This window comes from Urocampus carinirostris, chromosome 11 (assembly GCF_059441175.1).
Source record: "Urocampus carinirostris isolate Australia breed hairy pipefish chromosome 11, RoL_Ucar_1.0, whole genome shotgun sequence".
Taxonomy (NCBI): Eukaryota; Metazoa; Chordata; class Actinopteri; order Syngnathiformes; family Syngnathidae; genus Urocampus; species Urocampus carinirostris.
The window spans coordinates 22,895,349-22,916,835 of NC_142359.1; the positions used below are offsets into that span (position 1 = coordinate 22,895,349).

At 39.5% G+C, this 21,487-nt stretch overlaps 3 protein-coding genes across 7 annotated transcripts in view; 1 reads left to right on the plus strand and 2 right to left on the minus strand.

Moving 5' to 3' along the window:
• The window catches only part of LOC148356819 (plexin-B2-like), a 95,984-nt gene extending 93,052 nt beyond the window's left edge, over positions 1 to 2,932 (plus strand). For all 3 annotated transcript variants that reach the window (XM_088346862.1, XM_088346864.1, XM_088346865.1), the window contains one exon: positions 2,129 to 2,932. In XM_088346862.1, coding sequence (XP_088202988.1) covers positions 2,129 to 2,233 — 105 coding nt within the window. In that variant the 3' untranslated portion in view covers positions 2,234 to 2,932. The remainder of the gene's footprint in view (positions 1 to 2,128) is intronic.
• A 2,681-nt stretch (positions 2,933 to 5,613) lies between these two features.
• Positions 5,614 to 21,265, minus strand: mdm2 (MDM2 proto-oncogene). 3 transcript variants are annotated; one of them, XM_088347917.1, is made up of 12 exons: positions 21,123 to 21,265; positions 16,026 to 16,086; positions 15,866 to 15,940; positions 15,651 to 15,784; positions 15,524 to 15,573; positions 15,374 to 15,429; positions 14,428 to 14,506; positions 14,150 to 14,349; positions 13,937 to 14,077; positions 10,664 to 10,732; positions 10,458 to 10,587; positions 5,614 to 6,799 (listed from the first exon to the last, which is right to left on the minus strand). In XM_088347917.1, the coding sequence occupies exons 2-12, from the start codon at positions 16,050 to 16,052 to the stop codon at positions 6,282 to 6,284; spliced, it is 1,479 nt and encodes a 492-aa protein (XP_088204043.1). In that variant the 5' UTR covers positions 16,053 to 16,086; positions 21,123 to 21,265; the 3' UTR covers positions 5,614 to 6,281. The 3 variants fall into 3 exon arrangements, with proteins under 3 accessions (XP_088204043.1, XP_088204044.1, XP_088204042.1); XM_088347918.1 differs by lacking the exon at positions 21,123 to 21,265 and adding an exon at positions 17,477 to 17,632; XM_088347916.1 differs by lacking the exon at positions 21,123 to 21,265 and adding an exon at positions 17,034 to 17,172.
• Positions 10,744 to 13,928, minus strand: LOC148356822 (pogo transposable element with KRAB domain). Its single transcript, XM_088347919.1, has one exon. It carries the CDS (start codon positions 13,104 to 13,106, stop codon positions 11,808 to 11,810), a length of 1,299 nt encoding a protein of 432 aa, XP_088204045.1. The 5' UTR covers positions 13,107 to 13,928; the 3' UTR covers positions 10,744 to 11,807.
• Positions 21,266 to 21,487: the final 222 nt, after the last annotated feature.

The following is a 21,487-nucleotide window of genomic DNA, read 5'->3' on the forward strand; positions in this document are numbered from 1 at the left end:
TTTAATACATATTGTCATCATTATATTCTCAAGATTTGGTAAGTGATAACTTTAAAATTTAGTAGACACTCAAAAAAGGAGAGAAGAAATTAATGGATTTTGAACTTGCAAGGAGAAATGGGGAGAGAGCCCAAACGTCAGATAATAAATTCCAACCTGTTCTAAAAACCCTCCCCCTAACCCTTTTATTATTATCAAATCTATATTACGAAAGCAAATCCGTCCTAAAAGGTGCAGAATTCAAAGAACCGCAATATGATTGGCTAATAGTGACAATGATGTAAACAGTGCATATTAGTCAAAACAACAATACTAAACAAAAATTAAAAAATGACATCTTTTGGAATCTCCTTGGCTGTTCTCCAATATTTAAAACAGAATAAACTTCTCAGTGGGCCAGATTAAAAAGCTTGACACATGTGGCCCGCGGACCGTAGTTTCTCCAGCCCTGATTTAGAGCCTTCTTTAGGTGAAAAAAAACAAACAAACAATATTGATTTGAAAAATAAATATATGAACTATCACGAAAGGTGAATTTGATTTAAATACTCGTAGGTCAACAAATTACTATTCATTTTTACATAACAGGAGGCTTTATTAGACAGAGCTAAAACAATTGTCCGTCATCTTTCTTCTACGGGTACCTCAAATGACCAAAAACCTTGCAAAAGGTCGAGCAAAAAATGTTGCGGTTTGGTCACTTTGAGCCTCTGTACTTTATATTCTTCCTTGTGCTTTTTAGCACACGTTTTTGGTTGCAATACACCTGGGGTGACCAACATGGTACCCGCGGGCACCAAGTAGCCCACTAAGATCACCCGATTAGCACCCAGAGGAGTTCTGAAAACAGCTCACCAGTTATGGGTCATTGTGATTTTCTAGAATATTTCATATCAAACCTATTTTAGTCTATTTTAAGCTATCTTCTAATAAGCTCAACATGGTAAGAACATAGTAATAACATAATAAGTATTTTTTTAAAATGCTATTCAAACTGTCAGCCTTTTGTGCTAATCAGTAACATAGTTGCTCTCAGCTTCAAAAAGGATGGTAATCCCTGCACTGCACCATAACGCAACAGCTAGCTGTCAACTAATAGACACTGTTCCGTTAAAGCCCCAGTGTGTAGGCAGTGTCTGAAACTCATGACAAAAAGTTAGCGGACACCAGGTCAGACAACTCTAAAAAGTTGCCTGCCCAGCCATAAAGTTGCCTGCCCCATTTTTTACAACTTGAAACACATTAACACGACTAATCGTAAAAAAAAAAACGTTGTTGCAAAGTATTAAGGATTGATGATCAGAATATATAACAGAACAACACTTTAAAATTAAGTTTATTATCAATCTATACATTCCTTGCAAGTATATGACATTGCTGTTTCCATCTGCCATCAGTATTTACCTGTATTTACTCATCTTCATTCATGCAATGTTTGCGTTGCCTCGTCTACTACAAGGCACGCAAACTCCTCTTTCCACAATGCTTTTAATGTACCTTTACGTTTTGTAGCGTCATAAATGTTGTTAGCTTCTATTGAATCTTTTGTTCTGGGCTGAGGTTTTGGTTTGATTCCTAACCACTTTAACATTTTTATTGTGTTCTCTGTGCCTCAATGTGCAAACGAACGACCTTAAAACGCTTGGGAAAGTCCGGAAGCACAGAGTTATTCTGATTGGCTGCCGAGTAAAAGGGAAATTCCAAAATTTCCAAACTGAACGAAGATTTCGAAATTGGGATAAAACAAACGTTTGATTTGGGAAAAAAGAAAAGAAAACAAAAAATGTTTTGTTTTTTTTCTTTAAAATTTTGTAAATTGTTCGCTGGACGTAAAAGAGAAGTTCTGGCAGACGTTATTTCAGACACCGGTGTAATATTTGACCACTAGATGGCGCACACGGCATGACTGCTGGATGCTTAACAAACATAACTGCGACCTAAGTTTTGGATTTACAAATTTGTCAATCTATGATTTTTATAAAAATTAACATTGGTAGAATAGTTCATGTATTTTTGCCTCGTACTCAAATGTTTTTGTGTCTTTTCACTTAATGAATTTCTGTACCACTAGGAGGCACTCAATATTACACACTGTCCCTTTAACGAGGCATGTCGGACTTTTCCCCAGATCATTCAGTCGCTGGACGAAGACCCGGCTGCCCAGAACCGTCAGTTAACACTCAGACTGCAGCAAATCGCTGCCGCCCTGGAGAACAAAGTCACCGATCTCTGAAGCCAGCGGCATTTTGGAAGAAGGACAACTATGAAGTTTTTTTAGTTTGTTTTGTTTTTGAAACCACTGAGGCATTCGGACCAATCGAAGCACTGCGCTGATCACGACGGACTTCCCCGCACAGGAACTAGAAAATGCCTCACAAGTGGAAAACAAACACAAAATGTCCCTGTGTTCGATTCCCTCACAAAAAGACTGAATCGTGTTCCTTTTCTATATGCACTATGTGTTCCAATAATCCACTCTGGTACTTTTTCGTTGTTTTTTTTAATCTTTGAAATGTGAAGCTATGTTTTGAGGTTCTCTTTGCCAGTTCTGATATTCAGAAGCCTTTACGAGCTCTTGATACTTATTTCATTTTAGGGCTCTGTTGCTTTTACCTTATTTGGAGTGCCAGACACGAAAGGCCGACATGTGTTGCATTTGCTTTGATTTTTTTAATCCAATGCCATTTTCTGCAGCTTCAATGATTTTGTTTATGCCACAGGTGTCAAACAGGCAGCCCTCGGGCTAGATCAGGCCCACCAATGGTTTAAATTTGGCCCCCAAAACAACAGTGAGAGAAGTGCAAGAGGAAAATGAGCTGTAGTTTTAAATATTTCCACCAAATGTCACCCAAGCTAGTTAACACTTGCAAAACAGCTGTGGTGGTATTTCTCTATTTCTCTCTGACTCACTTTTCTTTTTTTTCTCCCTCTCTTTTTCCTTATCCTGTTCACTCGCTCTTTCTCTTTTCTCTATTTCTCTCACTCTCTAACTTTTTCTTTTTCTCTTTCTTGCTCTCTCTCTCTATTTTCTCTAACTTATGCTGTAATTCTTTTTATTTTTCTCTTTCATTTCCTTTTCTCTCTCTCTCTCTCTCACCTCACTTTGTCTCTTTTTCACCTGCTGACTCTTCTTTCTGTCGTTTCACTTCTCTCATTCTTTTTATCTTTCTTTTTCTCTCTATTCATCTATCCCTTTTTCTCCATTCATATCTCTATTCTGGTCTCTCTTATTCTGTTACTCTGTCTCACTTGTTCTCCCTATCTGTTTATTGTCCTCTCTTTCTCTCCTTCTCTCTTTCTTCAAAACTTACTAGTCCGGCCCCCGTGAGATTTTTTTATAGCATTTGTGGCCCCGGGCTAAAACGAGTTTGACACCTCTGGTTTATGCGAACACAATGTTTGCATTGCTACCATAGAGTGCCTTCGTGAGAATCTAGAAACTTGGGTCTCGAATGTCTTTGTGACATGTCTGCGTACGTTGTGTTTTGAGGATGCAGAAGCGACTTGAATGTAAAGAGAAGATGAAAGCGGTACGAATGTGTCAAGTTTATAGTTCAAGTTTCATCTGTGCGTAGCCAAATAGGGCCTCGGATTTATATAAGATGGACATACAAATCAGTTTTATCGCTGGACAGTGGAGTTAGCAAATGGAGCGCAGATTCTGTGGATTTGTGAAGGGCATTTTAGAAGAAGGTGCACTTTTTACCTGCCCTGGCACCCATTGTTTGGCGATTTGTGTCCTTTGGGTGCACGTTTTGTTTTTTTGTTAATAAAAACAGTATTTTGTGGACTCAATTTAGTATTCGCCAAATATTTATATTTTGTGTGATTAATCCATTTCATATAGCCATGTTTTCATCAAGCTCCGCCCCCTCCCACGTGATCTTTATGGAGAAGCACTAACAGAAGCACAAAATCTTAAAGGTAGAAAAATATTGAAATGTCCATTAAAAATTAAAATGTTAATACAGATATAAGTATTCTGCTGAATCATACACACTAAACAGCGTTCTTCAATTTCATCCTTCCACTGGTGTCAGTTTTCCTATTTGATACGTTTCCCTTTTTTTATTATTAGATTAATATTAATATTAAATAATATCTTGTTGGTGATCGGAATGAGTGGAGAGGTGTTGTAAAAGGATAGAGGGATGTTTAGACGTGTTCTAAGGGATGGGCAGGGCACCTGTATAATGCGGCAGGGTTGGGGTTAATAGGGTTATTGTTCTATTTTCTTTATTATCTATTATCCATTATCCGTTATCGGTCAGTTCATAATACGCTACAAAAGCAGGTTGAATAGGGTGCCATTGTCACTATAGGTCAATAAAGTCACTGTTCATATCCCCACTCTTTAGGGCAAAGGTGATTTCTGTAACCTAGATTTAGAAAAAAAAGGACTAAAAGGAGGGAATTTCTTGGCTGCGCTTCTATTCTCATTGCAAGTTCAAATTCCATTGATGTCTCTTCTCCTTATTATGAGTATCTGCTGAACTATTCACTCATTAAATCCTGTTTAAGCATACACAGGAGACCAGCGTGGCCTCTGTCGTAAAATAAATATAAGGTCCTTGAGTAATGTTGACCAGTAGAGTATAAAAACATTTTGTACAATAAGAAAAAAATATATATATATATTTCACCAGATCACAGTAGCCCTTTAGCCACCTTGCCCATGACTTTCTGTGAGAATGTTATCCCACCCAGTTACCGACATGGCGACTTAATAAAAAAAAAAGAAGTCGACTGAGGGCCGCTGCTACCAGGACATTGGAATATTATTTCACTAAAACCTGCAACTGCGTAAGCCTGATTTGCCAAGACACCGACTGTTTTTTGGAGAATATCAAAGGCACTGCAAAACAAAACATACAGACTACAAAAAGCTAACTAGAAACAAACGCTGTGAAAAGGTGAAGCCTATGGAATCTGGTTTTATGGCACAGGAAAGCTTTTTCCTGAGACCCTGCTCATCAAATGAAAATGCTACTAAGGCAAAGCTACAAGGTTGCGACGCTGATCACCGAGCACTGCAAACATTTCAGAGGATGAATTAAAGAATGTCAAGCTGCATAGTCCACCCTCTCACATTTTTAGCTTAACAAAACTCACCCGCTTTTGCCTGAGATGGAAAAATACATCACATCCTCATTCAAACCATACGCGTCTGATTTTTTGCTTTACTTCTACTCTGAATACTGGTTTAAATGCTGTTTTGTTACGTGATCAGAACAATAATTAATTTTAAAATGCATAAGCAGATTTGCAACATTATTTAAAACCCTAAATCAAAGGCCTTACACTTCATTATACAAATGTGAAAATGCCAACCCTCACCCTAAAAATGTAAAACCTTAATGGTTTAAAATTCCAACTTGCAAGGTTTTTAGGCTTGGTTTGAGTGTTTTAAATTTGGACCTGCACTTTATATGCTCTTATCACAGTCATTACTGCACACTTTTTAAAGCTGTTTTTGTAATTTGCTGTATGCTGTCTCTGTTCACATTGCGAGGGAAATTTGAGCTTGTCCCCCAATTGATTAACCACCAGCCAAACATTAGCCCATTTCAATGTGAATTTGCCTTGAAGTGAAAGAAGATACTCTCAAAAAGGTGTTAGCCCAAAATGTATTTATTGCCATTAAGAAAGGATGCAGGTTAACTATTTTAATAAATAAATCTTTTTGTACATATTTATAGTCAAAATAAATTCATAAACTACGGTAATCAAATGGCTTTGCTTTTCTAGATTGAATACAATTCCCGGTTTAAATTTTCCTGCAGCATATGAAACAATCAACACACTCATTAAAATCAACTTCCCTTGTTGAGCATTTTCCTTCATTAAAATGTTCATTAACTTGTATGCCAATTTTCCACCAACATGGCACAACATAGCTAAGCATGAAAACAGGATTTTTTTTGGACTCCATTTCAATGACCCAAGAACTCAATAAAATAATTCTCAAACTTCAAATAACATACATATTTTTCAATAGAATTAGTCATTCAAATATGCGCAAAGGATAAATAAACTCATCAAACCGAGCTTTCAGCACTCAGAAACACACTTGTACTTTTGAGATCTTGGATTATTATTATCTGTATGTCTGTTAAACAGATTGCACGGAAACTCTTTAAAGTTTGGAATATTCTGGGTGTTGAGCGTTTGGAGACGAACCATAAAAGAAAGCTAGTGCAATAACACGACTGAGGTAGGTCACTTTGTCGAGGATCAAAAACAGCGCCTTCTGTTCCCTCCATGTAATGCGGACGCGCGTCTCAGCTGAGGTACGTGATGACGACGGCCTGTATGGGCTGCCGGCAGACGGGACACATCTTCTTGTGCTTCTTCAGCTTACGAGCGCACACGTAACAGGACATGAGGTGTCCCGTCTTGCCGTGGACGATGCAACCGTTTTTGGGCCGCGACTGGCAGATGAGGCACGGCTCCAGGCACGATTCGGGCAGCCGCAATTCGTCCGACAAGCTGCGCTCTAGATCAGGGGCTCCCGACCCAGTGGAGCTGCTGACAATTTCCTGGGAACTGGCACCGATGGAGCAGGTGATCGTCTCCTGGGAAGCAGACCCAGTGAGGCTAGTGACTGTCTCCTGGGAGCTAGCGGCAGAGTCACAGTGGGACGTGGTGGAGGACGGATTAGAGTCGGATAGCCACAACTTTTCCTGCGAGAAGGAGCTGCAGGCGGAGGGCGGCCGCGACGTCTCCTGCGAGTCAGGGGCAGGTGAGGCACTGACTATTTTACCGTCCGGAACGTCCACACCGTCTTCTGCGTCGGAAGCTGTAGGAACAAGGAGGGCATGATGAATACATATGGCAGGGGTCAGCAACCTTTTTGGTGTGGACTACCACTTTCAAATTTCCTTGTAAATCAGTGTGCCACACTAAGATTAATGACTCGCACAATAACTTTTTCATATCTAACAGAGCTGTCATTTTACACCAGTCCAAATATACATTGAAATCGTATAACTGACCAATTTATCTTCCACTATTCTTGTTCATCAACAAACTAAAAAATGAATGTGAGCAACATGTGGAAAGGCCTGTAGACATCCATGACTTCAACCATTCTTCATCAACAATGAACTACAATCAAAAAAGTGATATGGACAGCTACCATACCAATCATCAATAAAATCTTATTTCAGAAACTATCAAAACTTGAAAAAAAAAAAAAACACACACACACACACACACTTTTTATTCAGGAGTTAGCAGGGGGGGGATTTTGGCAGCCATTTTACCTGCCAAAATGGACCCTGTTTGAGATATTGACTTGTGACTTCTAGGGTAACGTTCTGTGAAATAAATATGTCAGCACAGTGATTTTGAAGAGCTTCAGAACGTTTCTCATAATATTACTATTAATAATAATAATAGTAGTAGGGCAGCACGGCGGCACAGTGGTTAGTGCGTGTGCGGCACAGTTCTAAGGTCTTGGGAACCTCCTGTGTGGGTTCAAATCCAGCTACCGGACTTCCTGTGCGGTGTTTGTATGTTCTCCCTGTGCTTGCGTGGGTTTCCTCCGGGCACTCCGGTTTCCTCCCACATTCCAAAGACATGCATTTCAGGTGGATTGGCCGGTCCAAATTGTCCCTAGATGTGAATGAGCGAGGAAGTTGTCTGTCCCTGTGTGCCCTACAATTGGCTGGCAACCAGTTCAGGGTGTCCCCTGCCCACTGCCCGATGATTGCTGGGATGGGCTCCAGCACCCCCACGACCCTACTGAGGATAAGTGGTGCAGCTAATGAGATGAGAATAATAGTAGTAATAAAACAGACTAGATTTGTCGAACACCTATTCAGTAACACATCACAAAGTGTAGGTTTTCCTCTGTAGTTGGATCCCAAAGCCAAAAAAACATAATAGGTTTAAAGTGTGTCTTACTTTGCAAACAGTATAGGCAGGGAAGCCCGATTTTAAATGAAAAAAAGGAACGATTTGTTTACACCGCAGGATTCAATGCAACCAGGGTTTCATTCACAATAAAATACATTACATATGGCTATATTAATACATCAAATAAAGGCTATTTGTGTACAATTAGTTGTGATCGTGGATATCAGCGTACATTGATTCGTCTCCAGTGTTGGTGACCTTTTTTCCGCGTTAACAAACGCATTTTGTACAATACGATCGCGCTTTATTGTTTTAATAAACTTATTATTATTAGTCAAGATGGCGGCGCCCTGTTCGGCTGCATCGACTTGCAACGGTTTTTTTACGCGTCGGCCATAAGATCCAGTCTTCGACTCAGTTTTGATGGCGCACAAAGTCGGCTCGAACTGCAGATTAAGTTACGATCGCAGTTTTTTTTTGCTGGATATGCGATCATCCAGACATCAAGCGCTCGATGTTTATTAGCCACGGACTGCTATGTCAACAAGACCCAGCGGCCTACAAGGCAGCGAAGCAGAGTGGCAAGACAGCGGCGTGACCGTTGAACGAGGACATCAAGTGCTCGGTGCTACGACCACTCGGGAGTGTTTATTAGCCACGGACTGCTATGTCAACAAGACCTACAAGACCAGCGGCCTACAAAGCAGCGAAGCAGAGTGGCAAGACAGCGGCGTGACGAAGAAGCGGGCCGGGCTAACAGCTAGGCTAAAGGCTAACCCCTCGACGAAGCAGGCCGGGCTAACAGCTAGGCTAAAGGCTAACCCCTCTAACATTCGCTCTCTGGACAATAAACTGGACCATTTAACAACTGGAAGAGGCATCGAACCGCGAGATGACGAACTGCTGCGCTAAAATTCTGACGAAGACATGGTTAATCTTATCTATCCCGGCTGACGTTCAAAGAAACTGTGCGGGTCAGATGTATAGACATTTCGTTCTGTATACACGTGTACACGAATGACAATAAAGTAAATCTGAATCTGAATCTGCTTATATAGAATGCGATCGCTTTTGTCGGAAGCGCAGCAGAATGCGTTCACGCGAGCGAGGATTTTTTAATGTATCCGCCCTTTCAGACTCGTCCTTGAATTCATATTCATATTTTGTCTCGTAATGATGTTTAACACTTGATGTGCGAGGTACAACAATCTTGAGGCATAATGCACAAACAGCACGGTCATCTTTTAGCCCCATTCGTCTGTCCACGCTGACTGGAAAGAACGAGATTTTTCCGCTCAAGGAGCCGTCGTGATTTGGCTGTCGTGATTCGTTAATTTATCGCGCGCCGGTGTTTCTGTGAGAGGGTTAAAACAGATCTCCTCTGTGAGGCACTGCGCAGACACACGCTCACCGTAGTCGCTAAACAATCAAAGCGTGCAATGGAAATGTCTAAATTTCAGGTAAAAATGCACATTTTAAAAAAAAAAAATCATTACTTTGGTGTGCGCGCTCGCGTTGCCACTGGTTAACCCCTCGTGTGCCTACTGGCACGCGTTCCATAGGTTGGCGACTCCCTGACATATGGATTAAAGGTAAAGTCAACCCAAAAAATAATTCAGCCTAACCCAAACCTGCTGGTATTGGAGCCTGACCTATTAACTTGATTTGAGGGGCCGAGCCCGAAGCGAACTCGAAATTTCATTTTTTATTTGTGAGGACACAGGGGTAAGTTGGGGGGGGGGTGGCTGAGAGCAAAGTCAGCATTATTAAGCAGTCTTGCTGAGAAACGTGGCAACAATTTCCAGCATTTACAATGTTAGGTTATTAATGTGTTGCAAATAAAATCATGATTGCAAGAGTTCTCCAGTTATATTACTTTTAATATTTAGTCATCACATTGTTACTTTGATCATCATATTTTCTTTAAATGCACCACATGCTTATCTAAAAATTATAATAAAGTATTTTGCTTGATGTTTCAATGTACTGTTTCATTCAGTGCTTGCTCAGCAATGTTTCTAAGTGGTTTTCTTACTAGTGTACTCTAATCATACCACCTTCAAAACCCAGCCGGGTCCTGTCATAACAAAGTTCTGTTGGTGAAGATGCGACTTCCTCACTTTGCCTGGAAAATTATCGTTTCATTTTCCAGTTTCACTTTTGTCAATTCCCCCCCTTTTTCTATAAGGCAGCGGTGAGTCATTTTCCGGATGCTTGTCGGAGGGATGACTTCATCCTGATCCCATGCCCAGTGTTTATTTTTTTAATTTGTAATAAAAGTCAACTGAACTATTATCTTCGGCTCTTTTCTCCTTCGTCCTTCGAAATGCCAGAAATTGAACACACAAAACGACATGGATTGTGGACGAAAATCGCATCGATTTCGCAATACTGGTCTGAAAAATCACTAGTAGGTTATTTTATTTTCAAAATCGTGTAGCCCTACCCTGCTATAAGATTGTTTAACTAATGATTCAAAAGTCTGTGACTAGTCGACTATTAAAATACCCATTAGTGTCAGCACTACCCAAAAATATGGAAAAAACAAGAACTTTAAAACGCCCAAATATTGTTCAACTGTGGTCTGTCAAGCTTACCATGAGCATCGAGTGGCTCAACGGGCAAGGATGCAGAGCGCAGCCAATCCTGCCGCAAGGTCCAGCAGCGCAGGCAGTTCCTCGGTAGAGGCGGATTCAATTCACCGCAGCTCCCGCAACGCCAATAGTCCTGAAAATGCACGCCAATGTAAATGAGTCCTAGCCTACAACCCTGCAGACAATTGGTGACTCCGTTCAATACTCACCGCTTCGGTGATCTCGGTGTCTTCGTCGAACGAATCATCATCGTTGTCGAAAACGGTGAACTCGTACAACTGCAAGCAATTAAAAAGAAAAAAAAACTCGAATAATAGTATGATTCTATATAAATTAAAGGACCTGTAAAGAATTTAACTTTTTTACTATTTGCCGCCGCATCTGGCTTGTGTCATCATTGCAACCTCTGTCGTGCTTGTTAATGATGCGTGTGCAAGTACGTGTAATGTTGACAGACTCGAGCCCGATCGAAAAAACAACAGAATTGTGATGTTGAACAGGCCCAAACCAACAGCTTATAAGTGATTTGTATTGTGATAAATGCACTGGGGGACTGGATTGCCCAACCAAATGTTCACTAGTCTGTTGAATTAGCAAATTTTGGATACATTTGGAGGAATTGGGAAGATTGACACTGAGAAGCAATGCCAGTTAGAACTCAGCACGGGCATTTAAATGGATTGATAGCTCCACCCCAAAAAACAAAGTACCGTATTTTCCGCACTATATGGCGCACCATGTTATAAGGCGCACCTTCAATGAATGATATATTTTAAAACTTTTTCCATACATAAGACGCACCCCATTATAAGGCGCTATAAGTGCATGCTGATTTAAAATCAGGTAATTGTGCAATTGTGTAATTGTAATCATGTGCAGTCCTTTGAGACATTTCTGTGATTAAGGGCTATTTACGGTAAATAAATGTGACTTGACTACAGCAGAGAATGTAGTTACGTTATGCAACCTCTAGATGTTGCCACGCTCAAGGGAATGTCAACAAAACATTCAAAAAAGTCCAACTTTACTGTTAACAAACAAGTTTTCCACAACTCCATTCACTCCCAAAATAAATAAACAGCAGTTTTATTATTTTCTCTGAGGTAAAGCATTTTCGTGACACATCTTTAACATCTTTGAACAACATCGACATATCATTTTATTTTTTGTCCATTTAGTCAACACGCAAAGAAAAAAACGTCTGATACTGTTATTTTAAATGAACCGTTAGTGCAATCGCGATAAAGTGATACTCGTAATGTGCAAAAACAACAAGTGCAAAACAATAACAATAAAGCAATCACATAATAACTGTAAAATGTAAAACGTAAACACACAAAAGAAAAACAAAGATTACTCTATAAGCTCCTCATCGACGAATCCCTCGAATTCTTCTTCTGCTGTGGTCGAATTGACCATCTCAGTGAATGGGCCATCCAACACGTCCGGCTCCGTTTCATCAAGGTCGTCATTGATCGAGTCAGTGTCGCTGATGTTGTCTGGCTTTTCTGGGACAATTCCCGTCTTATTGAAAGCTCGGACCACAGTTGAGACTGATATATCAGCCCATGCATTTACGATCCACTGACAGATGGTGGCGTATGTCGCCCGGCGCTGTCTCCCAGTCTTAGTGAACGTGTGTTCGCCATCTTTCATCCACTGCTCCCACGCAGTACGCAGTCTGGCTTTGAATGCCCTGTTGACACCAACATCTAGCGGCTGGAGTTCTTTTGTTAATCCACCCGGAATGACGGCAAGCACTGAATTAGTGTGCTTCACATGGTTTTTTACACTATTGGTGATATGTGAGCGCATGGAGTCGTAAATCAATAGGGACGGAGCTGTGTGAAAAAAGCCACCCGGTCTCTTCGCATAAATTTCTCTCAACCATTCAATCATCTTTTCTTCATCCATCCATCCCTTCGAGTTAGCCTTGATGACTATGCCGGCTGGAAAATTTTCTTTTGGCAAAGTTTTCCTCTTGAAAATCACCATGGGTGGAAGTTTCTGGCCATCAGCGTGGCAGGCGAGAACTACAGTGAAGGAGGATTTCTCATTCCCTGTGGTGCGTACATTCACTGTACGTACTCCCGTTTTATCCACTGTGCGGTTCACAGGAATATCAAAGGTGAGTGGAACCTCGTCCATATTTATTATATGCTCTGGCCGGATTTTTTCTTCAGCAATCTTGTTTAAGCAGTATGTGCGGAAAGTGGCCAGCTTTTCCTCGAAGTCAGCTGGCAGTTGCTGTGAAACAGTAGTTCGAGTACGGATGGATAGATTGCATCTTTTCATAAAACGAAAGCACCAAGTAGGACCACCCCTGAATTCTTTAATATTGAGTTCCTGTGACAGCGCTGTTGCCTTCATACGTATGGATATCGTACTGACACTTCTGCTTGCCGCTCTTTGTTGAACAACCCACTGTTCAAGTGTCTCCTCTAACTCTGGCCATCTTGCTTTATTGCCACGGAAACTTTGTTGGGTTTTCCTTACTTGGCGGAGCTTATCTTCATCCTTTCTCCACTTCCGTACCATCGATTCATTTATGTTTAACTCTCTCGCTGCCGCTCTATTGCCGTGTTGTGCTGCGTGACTGATCGCCTTGAGTTTAAACTCAGCGTTGTACGCGTGTCTCTTAACGGGAGCCATTTTTTTTATACAAATGCACGTATGAAAGAGAATCGTTGTTTAATATTTCCCAGTATGCACAGCGCGAAAAATGGAGTCGGCGGCTGTTTCTCGTAGTTGCGAGACCTTGCGAATTTAATATTGAGCCATAAATAAGGCGCACTGTGTTATAAGGTGCATGGTCAGCATTTGAAAAAAATTTAGACTTTTAGGTGCGCCTTATAGTGCGGAAAATACGGTACTTGCTATTCTTGTTATGAAATCACTTTATTCATGTATTCATTTTCATTTTCTTTATGCTTAATAATAATGCATGTTTTTTGCAATTCTGGGATATGTGTTTTTTTAAGGTAGTATTTACAGCAATTAAACTATCTGAGGACACTGATTTTTTTTAAAATTATAGTAGATTCTACTATCACTTGATGGTAGGCAAGCAAACTTCTAAACTGTACACAACTGACGATATTATCTTCGAAGCCAAATGCTTGATGTTGTACTTATATAGTTATTCTCTAGTGCGGAATGTTTCAAAATACCTTACTTTTCAAGCAAATGATGAATTATCCATTACACGCAAACAAATAGAAACAAAAAATGTGGATACTAGCATGACATCAGTTAAGCTCCCCATTTGTCCTCCTAATACTTCCACCTAACATGTTCTGCCCCAAACAGCTTTTCTAAAAGTAAGATAAAAGAAAATAGAAACGGTGGAAAAAAAGAACAAGGCCTCTTTAAACTCAGTTACACATTGTTAACACATAAATAACAAAAAAGATCTTAAATTTATTTTAAGGACACCTCAAACGGAGCATCCCACCTTTAAATGTGTGTGCAGAGAGTCCTACCTGATCATCGGTGGAAGTTGACGTTGCATCCTCATTGTAATCATCAGAGTCCTCCGACTCCACCTCAAACTCTACACTGAAATTGTCATCGTCTGAGTCTGTGATGGCTACAGCAACAGCTGTCGCCTCAGACATACCAGACTACAAATAAGCAAACATTGAAAAAGTGTCCTGCAGGAGCATGCAATACAACTAGTTGCGCCTCAAACTTACATTTCTCGGAGCACCAGACGATTGGCTGCTGGGCCCAGCCTGCTGACTTCCCAATCCGCCAATCACACACCAGGACAGGCTTTCATCAAACGTTAAGGAGTAGCTGTCTGAACGGGCCCTTTTTACACCTTCGCCGCCGTTTCCTTCATTCTCATCAGACACATTGTCCTTTTCTATGCCCGATACGCTGTATGGGCGACCTGTAGAGTAAAGGGGCACATTTTAGAACTAACATCTAATATGTAAAGCATGAAAATGGGTTTTCTTGGGCATTAAACCTGTGTCGCTGCTTCTGGTTCGCCTTCTGCGGCGGCGGCGTGCGCAGGGAGACCGTGAGCTGCTTTGTGGTTCACATTCCTAATGCAACGATTGCAGAATACAGGTAAGAATAAAGGCATGCTTAACCCCTTCAAAACAGCGTGTGGGGTCTCACACAGAAAATGATATCTATCGGTTTCAGGGGCTCAGAAATAATTTGTGCCAAATACCCACCCTCTACGTGGGTCAAGTTTTTTTGTTTCTGTGTTATGTTTGATTTGTTGTTGTTTTTATAACTGGTCCGTTCATACCATAATTTCACTTACACATTCTCAATAAGCTTTTTTCCATTACTTTTTGAAAAATGAGGTGTGGAGTGATGTCATGCATTTCAAAGTTACCTCTAAACACTTATACTCAAGTTTCAATAGTTAATCTCAAACAAAAATACCATTTGGGACTGTTTTGTCTATTTTAAAAGTGTAATGTATTTTTAAACCTCATTTTTTTGTTAATTGCCTTATATATTTTTTGTGTTTTAAGTTTGTTTTCAAAAAAATGTTCATGTGGATTTATTCATGTAATAAACAAATATACAAATAAACATGACTTGACCTAGTGTTGGATAAATACGTCAAAGTTTACATACTTGCAATGTAACTGCCTTTTTTTAGAGTGCTAAGTTTTACTTATTACAGGTTCCTGTTTACGATGCACAATTTTTCATTGCACCATTAATACAACTCCAAGCACAACCTTGTAAATATTTTTGCCCATATATCCTGACATTTATCTTATTTTCCTTTTTATCCATCTTTATTGCGTGTTTACCCTGGAGTGCCAGGTCTTGTCTTGTTACATACAATATTCACTGCGTTGTTATGAATGACAATAAAGACAATTCAATTCAATAATGTGGTTTCTGACAAGAATTCTTTTCATTAAAAAAATGAGCTTGTGTTTGACCTGTGTGGGTTGCGTTGTGCTGCTGGTTGCAGCTTCAGTGGATCTTTGAGTTTGTCCTGGACAAAAAAACACACACACACACACACCCATCATCATCATTGTCGTTTTTGGGAACAAGTCACAAATTAAATCGATCTCATGATGTCTCACCTTGCCTTCTCACTGTCACCAAGTTCTTGGCGAGCATCGCAAAAAAAACTCTATATCCCCCCCAAAAAGGTTTGAAAGTGAGGTTGATAGTGATAAACATTTGGCGCCGCTTGTGTACTGTTCTCACCGAGGTTCCTTCACAGAAAAACTGTCAACTCCCAGGATGCGGCCCAGTGGGTCTTGGGCGCAGTGCACGATGTGCTGCTGCTTCTTGTCGTACAGCTGCTTCAGAATGATGTACTGCCCCAAGTAGAACATCACCTGACCATGTCACAACCGCTAACTTGTTACTACCATGACTAACTTTTGCATTACTCCGCAGGCCGGGCCGCCCAGTTGTACCTCCTTGAAGGTGAGGACGTCCTTGTTGGCACCCGCCATCTTAAGCAAAGTGGACAGTTCCAATTTGGGCCGCAGCTGAGTACAAGCAAGTAACAGCCAGCAATTATTACGCAAAAATATGGATCATCAGTACTGAGGCAGTATAATAGCAAAGTCTCACCACTTTGTCGTCAACAGAGGTGTCCATGTTGTGGTTCACAACTAGTTGACATGTAAACAATCTGCACACAAAAAAATGCAACGTCAGTAAAGTGACATAAAATGAAAAGCTGTTAACATTTTTTCTGTGTTTTCGAGACAAAAATTAAAACCATGCCAACTTCTTAAAACTCAACTGTAAATCATCCCTATGAAACCAATTTAATAGTGTTGATGTATTGTTTAATTTTAACTTTTTATTCTTGATAAATTAGAAAAATGTGGAATATTTTGGAAAGATGGACTTGTGCAGTAGTATATTCTCATTTTGGGTTTCAAGAGCACAAAGACACTTTGAGGATTAAAATACTTTTTAAAAGATAAAAGATGCCTTTACCTTGTATAACTTGTTTAAAAAATGGCCTTTGTAACCCATGTGGTTAAAATGACACGTATATTTCATTGAAATAAAATTACGAGCTGTAGCCCTTCCAACAACCTAATTGTTCTTGTAAAGAAGAGACCAATATGCCTTTTTGAGTACCTCAATATACACCAATTTAGAGTTAAGTAGAAAGATTATGACTGTTGGAAGAAAAACATAATACTTTTTTTTATAATTTAAATGAATCAACAATTTCTGAAACATGTATGTCTTTTATCTAAACCTTCAAAACAATCTAAAATATAAACACTTAAGTGAGAACTTAATTTATTTTTTAAATACCTGTGTCTTTAATCTTAACCAAAACTAACACTTTAAAAAAAAATCTAAAATATACAACTATGATTTAAGAGAAAACCTTTTCTAACACGAGTCCTCAAGTTTCGTTATATTTGTATGACAATAAAACACATTAATTCATATTCCTTCATGAAAACTTTCTCCTGTGCAAGAGCACGCATTTATCATCAGGGTTGGGAAGGGTTACTTTAACTTGATTACTTTCAATTACTTTTGGATTACTCCAATACCAAATATGCTAATAAAAGACAAAAGAAACTAAATATGAATAAAATTATGACTCACAACATGTGGTAAGCTTTCTCTCCTGGCTTTGATCTCTTTGATCTCCAGCAAAACTAACATAAAATGCGACAGAAACAAAATGAAAATAAATCCAAAGAGCTTGCCAACATCATTTTTGCCGTTCCATGTATTCCGTTACTCCCCAAGCCTGCACAAAATGTAGTAATTTTATTCATATTTAGTTTCTTTTGTCTTTTATTAGCATATTTGGTATTGGAGTAATCCAAAAGTAATTGAAAGTAATCAAGTTAAAGTAACCCTACCCAACCCTGTTTATCATCGTAACGTTTCCTCCAGACCTAGACAATGGATTTATATTGAATTAGAGTTTGGATTATAAAGGATGCGTAAAAAGATATACCAGGCTATAAAAAATCTCAATAATCCCTTCAAAAGGGACGTCTTAGTTCGACGTGAAAAGCTTTTACAAATTAGGTTCTTACCGGAGTGTCTGTCAGTGGTCCATGTATGAAAGTGCGAAGAGTTAAAGTGCAGAGTGGTGAGAGCAAAGTTGAGGCAAGGGCACTAGCCGGCTCTTATAGCGGCTACGGGACATGTCAGGACTAGACTGAATTGTGAGTACACTCATCGCAAGCCAGATGGGCCAGCCTATCATGGCTACCTACCCAGGCTGACTCAGCAACACGTTACTCCCTGGAACAGCTGATTACATTACACACACTGGCACGCACAAATAAACACACAGACATGCCGGGGCTAGTCTAATCCAATGACTTGGTCAATATTAACCTCACCAGCACTAACGACTAACCAGGCCCTGACTGAGGACAACGACAAGTCAAATAGGTTTGACATTTTCACACATCTTTTCTATTTTGAAAGAATAGATCTCCGAATCAGGAAAAGTGACAGTAACAATGTGTCTGTTGTCCAATGAGATTTTTGTATGAAATCACTTTAACGTTTCTCAAATGGGAAGAGTCGGTGTCAACCAATATTTGCTATTTTGACCAATTTTTGAAGAATAATACAAAATTTAGTTTCGTAGCTATAAAGGCATAGAAAATATCAAGAAAATGATTCAACATTCATCCTTCATTCAAAGCAAAATATGTTTCTAGCTTTTATTATTGATTTGTAAAAAGAGTTGAACATTGTGAAGTTTCTTAAAAATACTCGTATCCAAGAAATCTTTGAAGAAATATGGCTTTTTTATGAAAGGATGCACATCAAGCGGAACTTTCACTTAAGTGCTTTTTTGTATTTGTGATACCTCCATTATCTAAACAATGGTTGGTTGATTGGTTGGTTCCCTTAACCACGATGGTCGTAGGGGCACCATTTCCTCTGTTGAGTCTTGGGCAAGTACAGCCTAGTGGCGCCCATCCCTCTCCAGGCCAATATACGTCTTCAACAAATATTGAACCGGGGACATTTTGCGTGTTAGGCAAAAGTGCCAACTTCACATTCATAAACACAAAGGCATTTTTCTTGCAAAAAACATTGTATCGCAAAAACACTGGACTTATGAATGAACTACGTATGAACTACGCAAAAATTATCATAACCTGTCTTTTGGGGTGACGTGGTCACACGATTTCGGTTCTGTCGTGTGTATCACGTTTGCAGTGGATTATTGCCATCTACAGTTAGGGAATTTAAATGACCTTCAGTTACTTTTTTGATTTACTTATCAATATTTTGCAAAGACAGAAGCCGTGGCCCATTGAAAACAGGTCCGCGACCCACTTTTCTGTCCCAACTCACCAGTTGAAAAACACGCTTCAATGGCATATTTCATTAAATCTTTTGGAATTTGCTTCACTTAAAATACTTACAGTACTGTGCAAATAATATACCAACTGCTTCTGACATAGCAGTTTTTTTTCCATTTTACTTAAACTATGTATTATTAATTTTTACATTATACAGTCACTATTTTTTTCGCACGCGCTATTTTCTAAGAAAAGAAGTAATTCTGTCGTTAGTTGAAAGAAATTTTGAGAAACATTGACATATCCAGGGATCAGAATGGAGATTTTTATTTTCAGCTGAAATAGCCAGGGTCCAGGAATAAAGCAGGGCGGAGCCCCCCCGCCACCCCCCCCCAAGCTCCTGGGTTTTAGGCAATTTACTTGTCCAAAACCATGCTTATATTTATCATTTAAGTAACATTTTTAGAAGATTAAAATAATTTGCCCACATAACTGATTTCTTTGTAAATACTGCAAGTTCAAATGCAGTTCAGTCCCTGCAGCTTGTATTATTATTATTATTGAGCAACAATGCGGCCAATTTTTGTAACGGCCGCCAGGGTGCGCCAGAGCAATAAAGGAAAGAGTGAGACAGTCGGATTTTGAATTTGTTTGCTACGCAAGAGAAAAAGTGAAAAAGTCGGAATGCCTTTGGGGTTCAAAAACAGCGGAAATCCGCGGATCCGCGGAAAATTCTGATCCCTGCATATCCAAAGCAAAACACATGAGTTATCTAAACTTTTCTCGAATCTGTTAGTTACACAGCAAATACAACACTTGCTGGTATAAACTGTAAAGGTCGTTTTCTGTTATAAAATGATCGGCGAGAGAGGGGGCGGCCTGGTGCCAAAAATGCATACCTGTCAACCTTTACGGTTTTGCCGTACAAAGTACGTTTAATATGCATTTTAAGACGTGTACGACGTACGAAAAAATCTGTATGGAAAAACGCAAATTTGTCAATTATGGGTACCATCCCGTATACACAGACTATCACAAAACGGCAAATCAATCAAGTCAAACGGGTTCACAGCTATCTCTGTATCGTTTTTTTTTTTTACGTTGCAAACGAAGCGAGCGGTTTGATGCTACAGTGCGCATGCGTCTGCAGCCTCGGAATTCATGTGGTAGTTATGTAGTGAAAGGAAGTCCGTCTCTTTTTAGAGAACCGGCTTTTTCGGCTCAACTCATTAAAGAGAGCCGGCTCTCAAACGGCTCACTTGCTTTGATGCATTATATTATGAATTATTATGTTGTATAACGAAGTTAAGAAAAAAAGAAAGTATAAAAGGGGAAAATAAAAAAAGACAGGTTTGTGGTTATCCCTTTAATCAGTATATTACCAACAATAATTTAATGCAGAAAATGAATTAATAAAATGAATAAGAAAATGTATTATTCCACTTAATTATATTTGCATGTATTTTTCCTTCTACGGCGGACGTCCAAGCTACTTAATTTTTGAACCTTTTTTTATAATAAACCTCATTCATGTCGAGCAACTCAGTATCTCACAACAAAATGTTACTTAACAATATATATAAATGATATAACGAAACACATTTGAAGTATAACATGTTAAACTACATAAATTAACACGTTTGGAAAAAAAATACGGTGTAAGATTATTTTGTAAGGGAAAATACAACATTTTGTAAGGGCATGGAGCCGTGGAGGTTGCCTGTTTAGGCATGAATTTAAACCTAGTACACCTTCAATTATTCTTTGAATATTAATAGTTATTTAATGATTAAAAATTATAGCAGAATGAAAAGAGAGCGAATCGAGAGATTGAACGCATTTCGACCGCGAACAGCTTTAGATTTGAACAGACTAAGGACATGACGTCACCAGCACGCTTGGAAATATGTCCGGACATGTCCAGAGCGTCTACCTCGATTATGTTCAGCTCCATAACGCTTAGAAGCTGAATAAAATCGCACATAGCAAAGAAAAAAGCAAAGCATTTGCTGATGGATTATTCTCCTGTTACTGTTCATGACTGTTTGAAACTTGACTTTATCGTTCAGATGAACTACATCTATAACATGCTGAGTATGTGTCAAAATGTGGGTTTTATAATCAGTATATCACACTGTTTTTAGTGTCAATAAATTTGTTCAAACCAAAAAAACATAATTTAGTTGGCGTTTCGTGAAACGAGCGTCTAAAGATAGATAGAAGAGCAAAATGATGTTCAGTCGAAAACCTCCGTACTCAACGCTTCCTGACTTGGGTCTTCTCGGCTAGGAAAACCCGAGGCCCCGTGTGGCCCAGTGACTTCGGTTATACTTCATGCTACACATTCAATACATTCGTCTTAGAGAACAGAATTATAACATTAAAATTGTGCCAAGTGTCGCAATTAACGTACCCGCTTGGTCCAGTGAATGTTTTGTGACTGCGTGTGTGGCTTTGATCAGCTATTTATTCCAGTTTATTCCACTTCTAGACAAGGCGCTCGTTACCCCTTCCGTCCGAGCAATAGCGCCCCTAGAGGCCAATTCTGGTGTTGCGTCAATTGCAAACCCTACGGGTTGTTGTAACAGTTTTCATTTAAATCAAGTCAAGTCATGTTTCTTCGTATAGCCCTTAATCACAAAGAGTCTCAGAGGGCTGCACAGGTCATGACAAGTCAAGTCATGACTATTAGTCCTTTATCAAATTAAGTCTCAAAGGGATGAACAGACCACAGACAACTGCAATGATACTACCAGAAAATACAACAGAAATACGACA

Excerpts from the sequence above, each read along its gene's own strand:
- LOC148356822 (XM_088347919.1), bottom strand. The coding sequence starts at position 13,106 with ATGGCTCCCGTTAAGAGACACGCGTACAACGCTGAGTTTAAACTCAAG.
- mdm2 (XM_088347916.1), bottom strand. Across the intron at positions 14,078-14,149 it reads CGTCTGGTGCTCCGAGAAAT|TCTGGTATGTCTGAGGCGAC; the intron begins GTAAGTTTGAGG and ends GCTTATTTGTAG. Across the intron at positions 10,588-10,663 it reads ACACCGAGATCACCGAAGCG|GACTATTGGCGTTGCGGGAG; the intron begins GTGAGTATTGAA and ends GTGCATTTTCAG.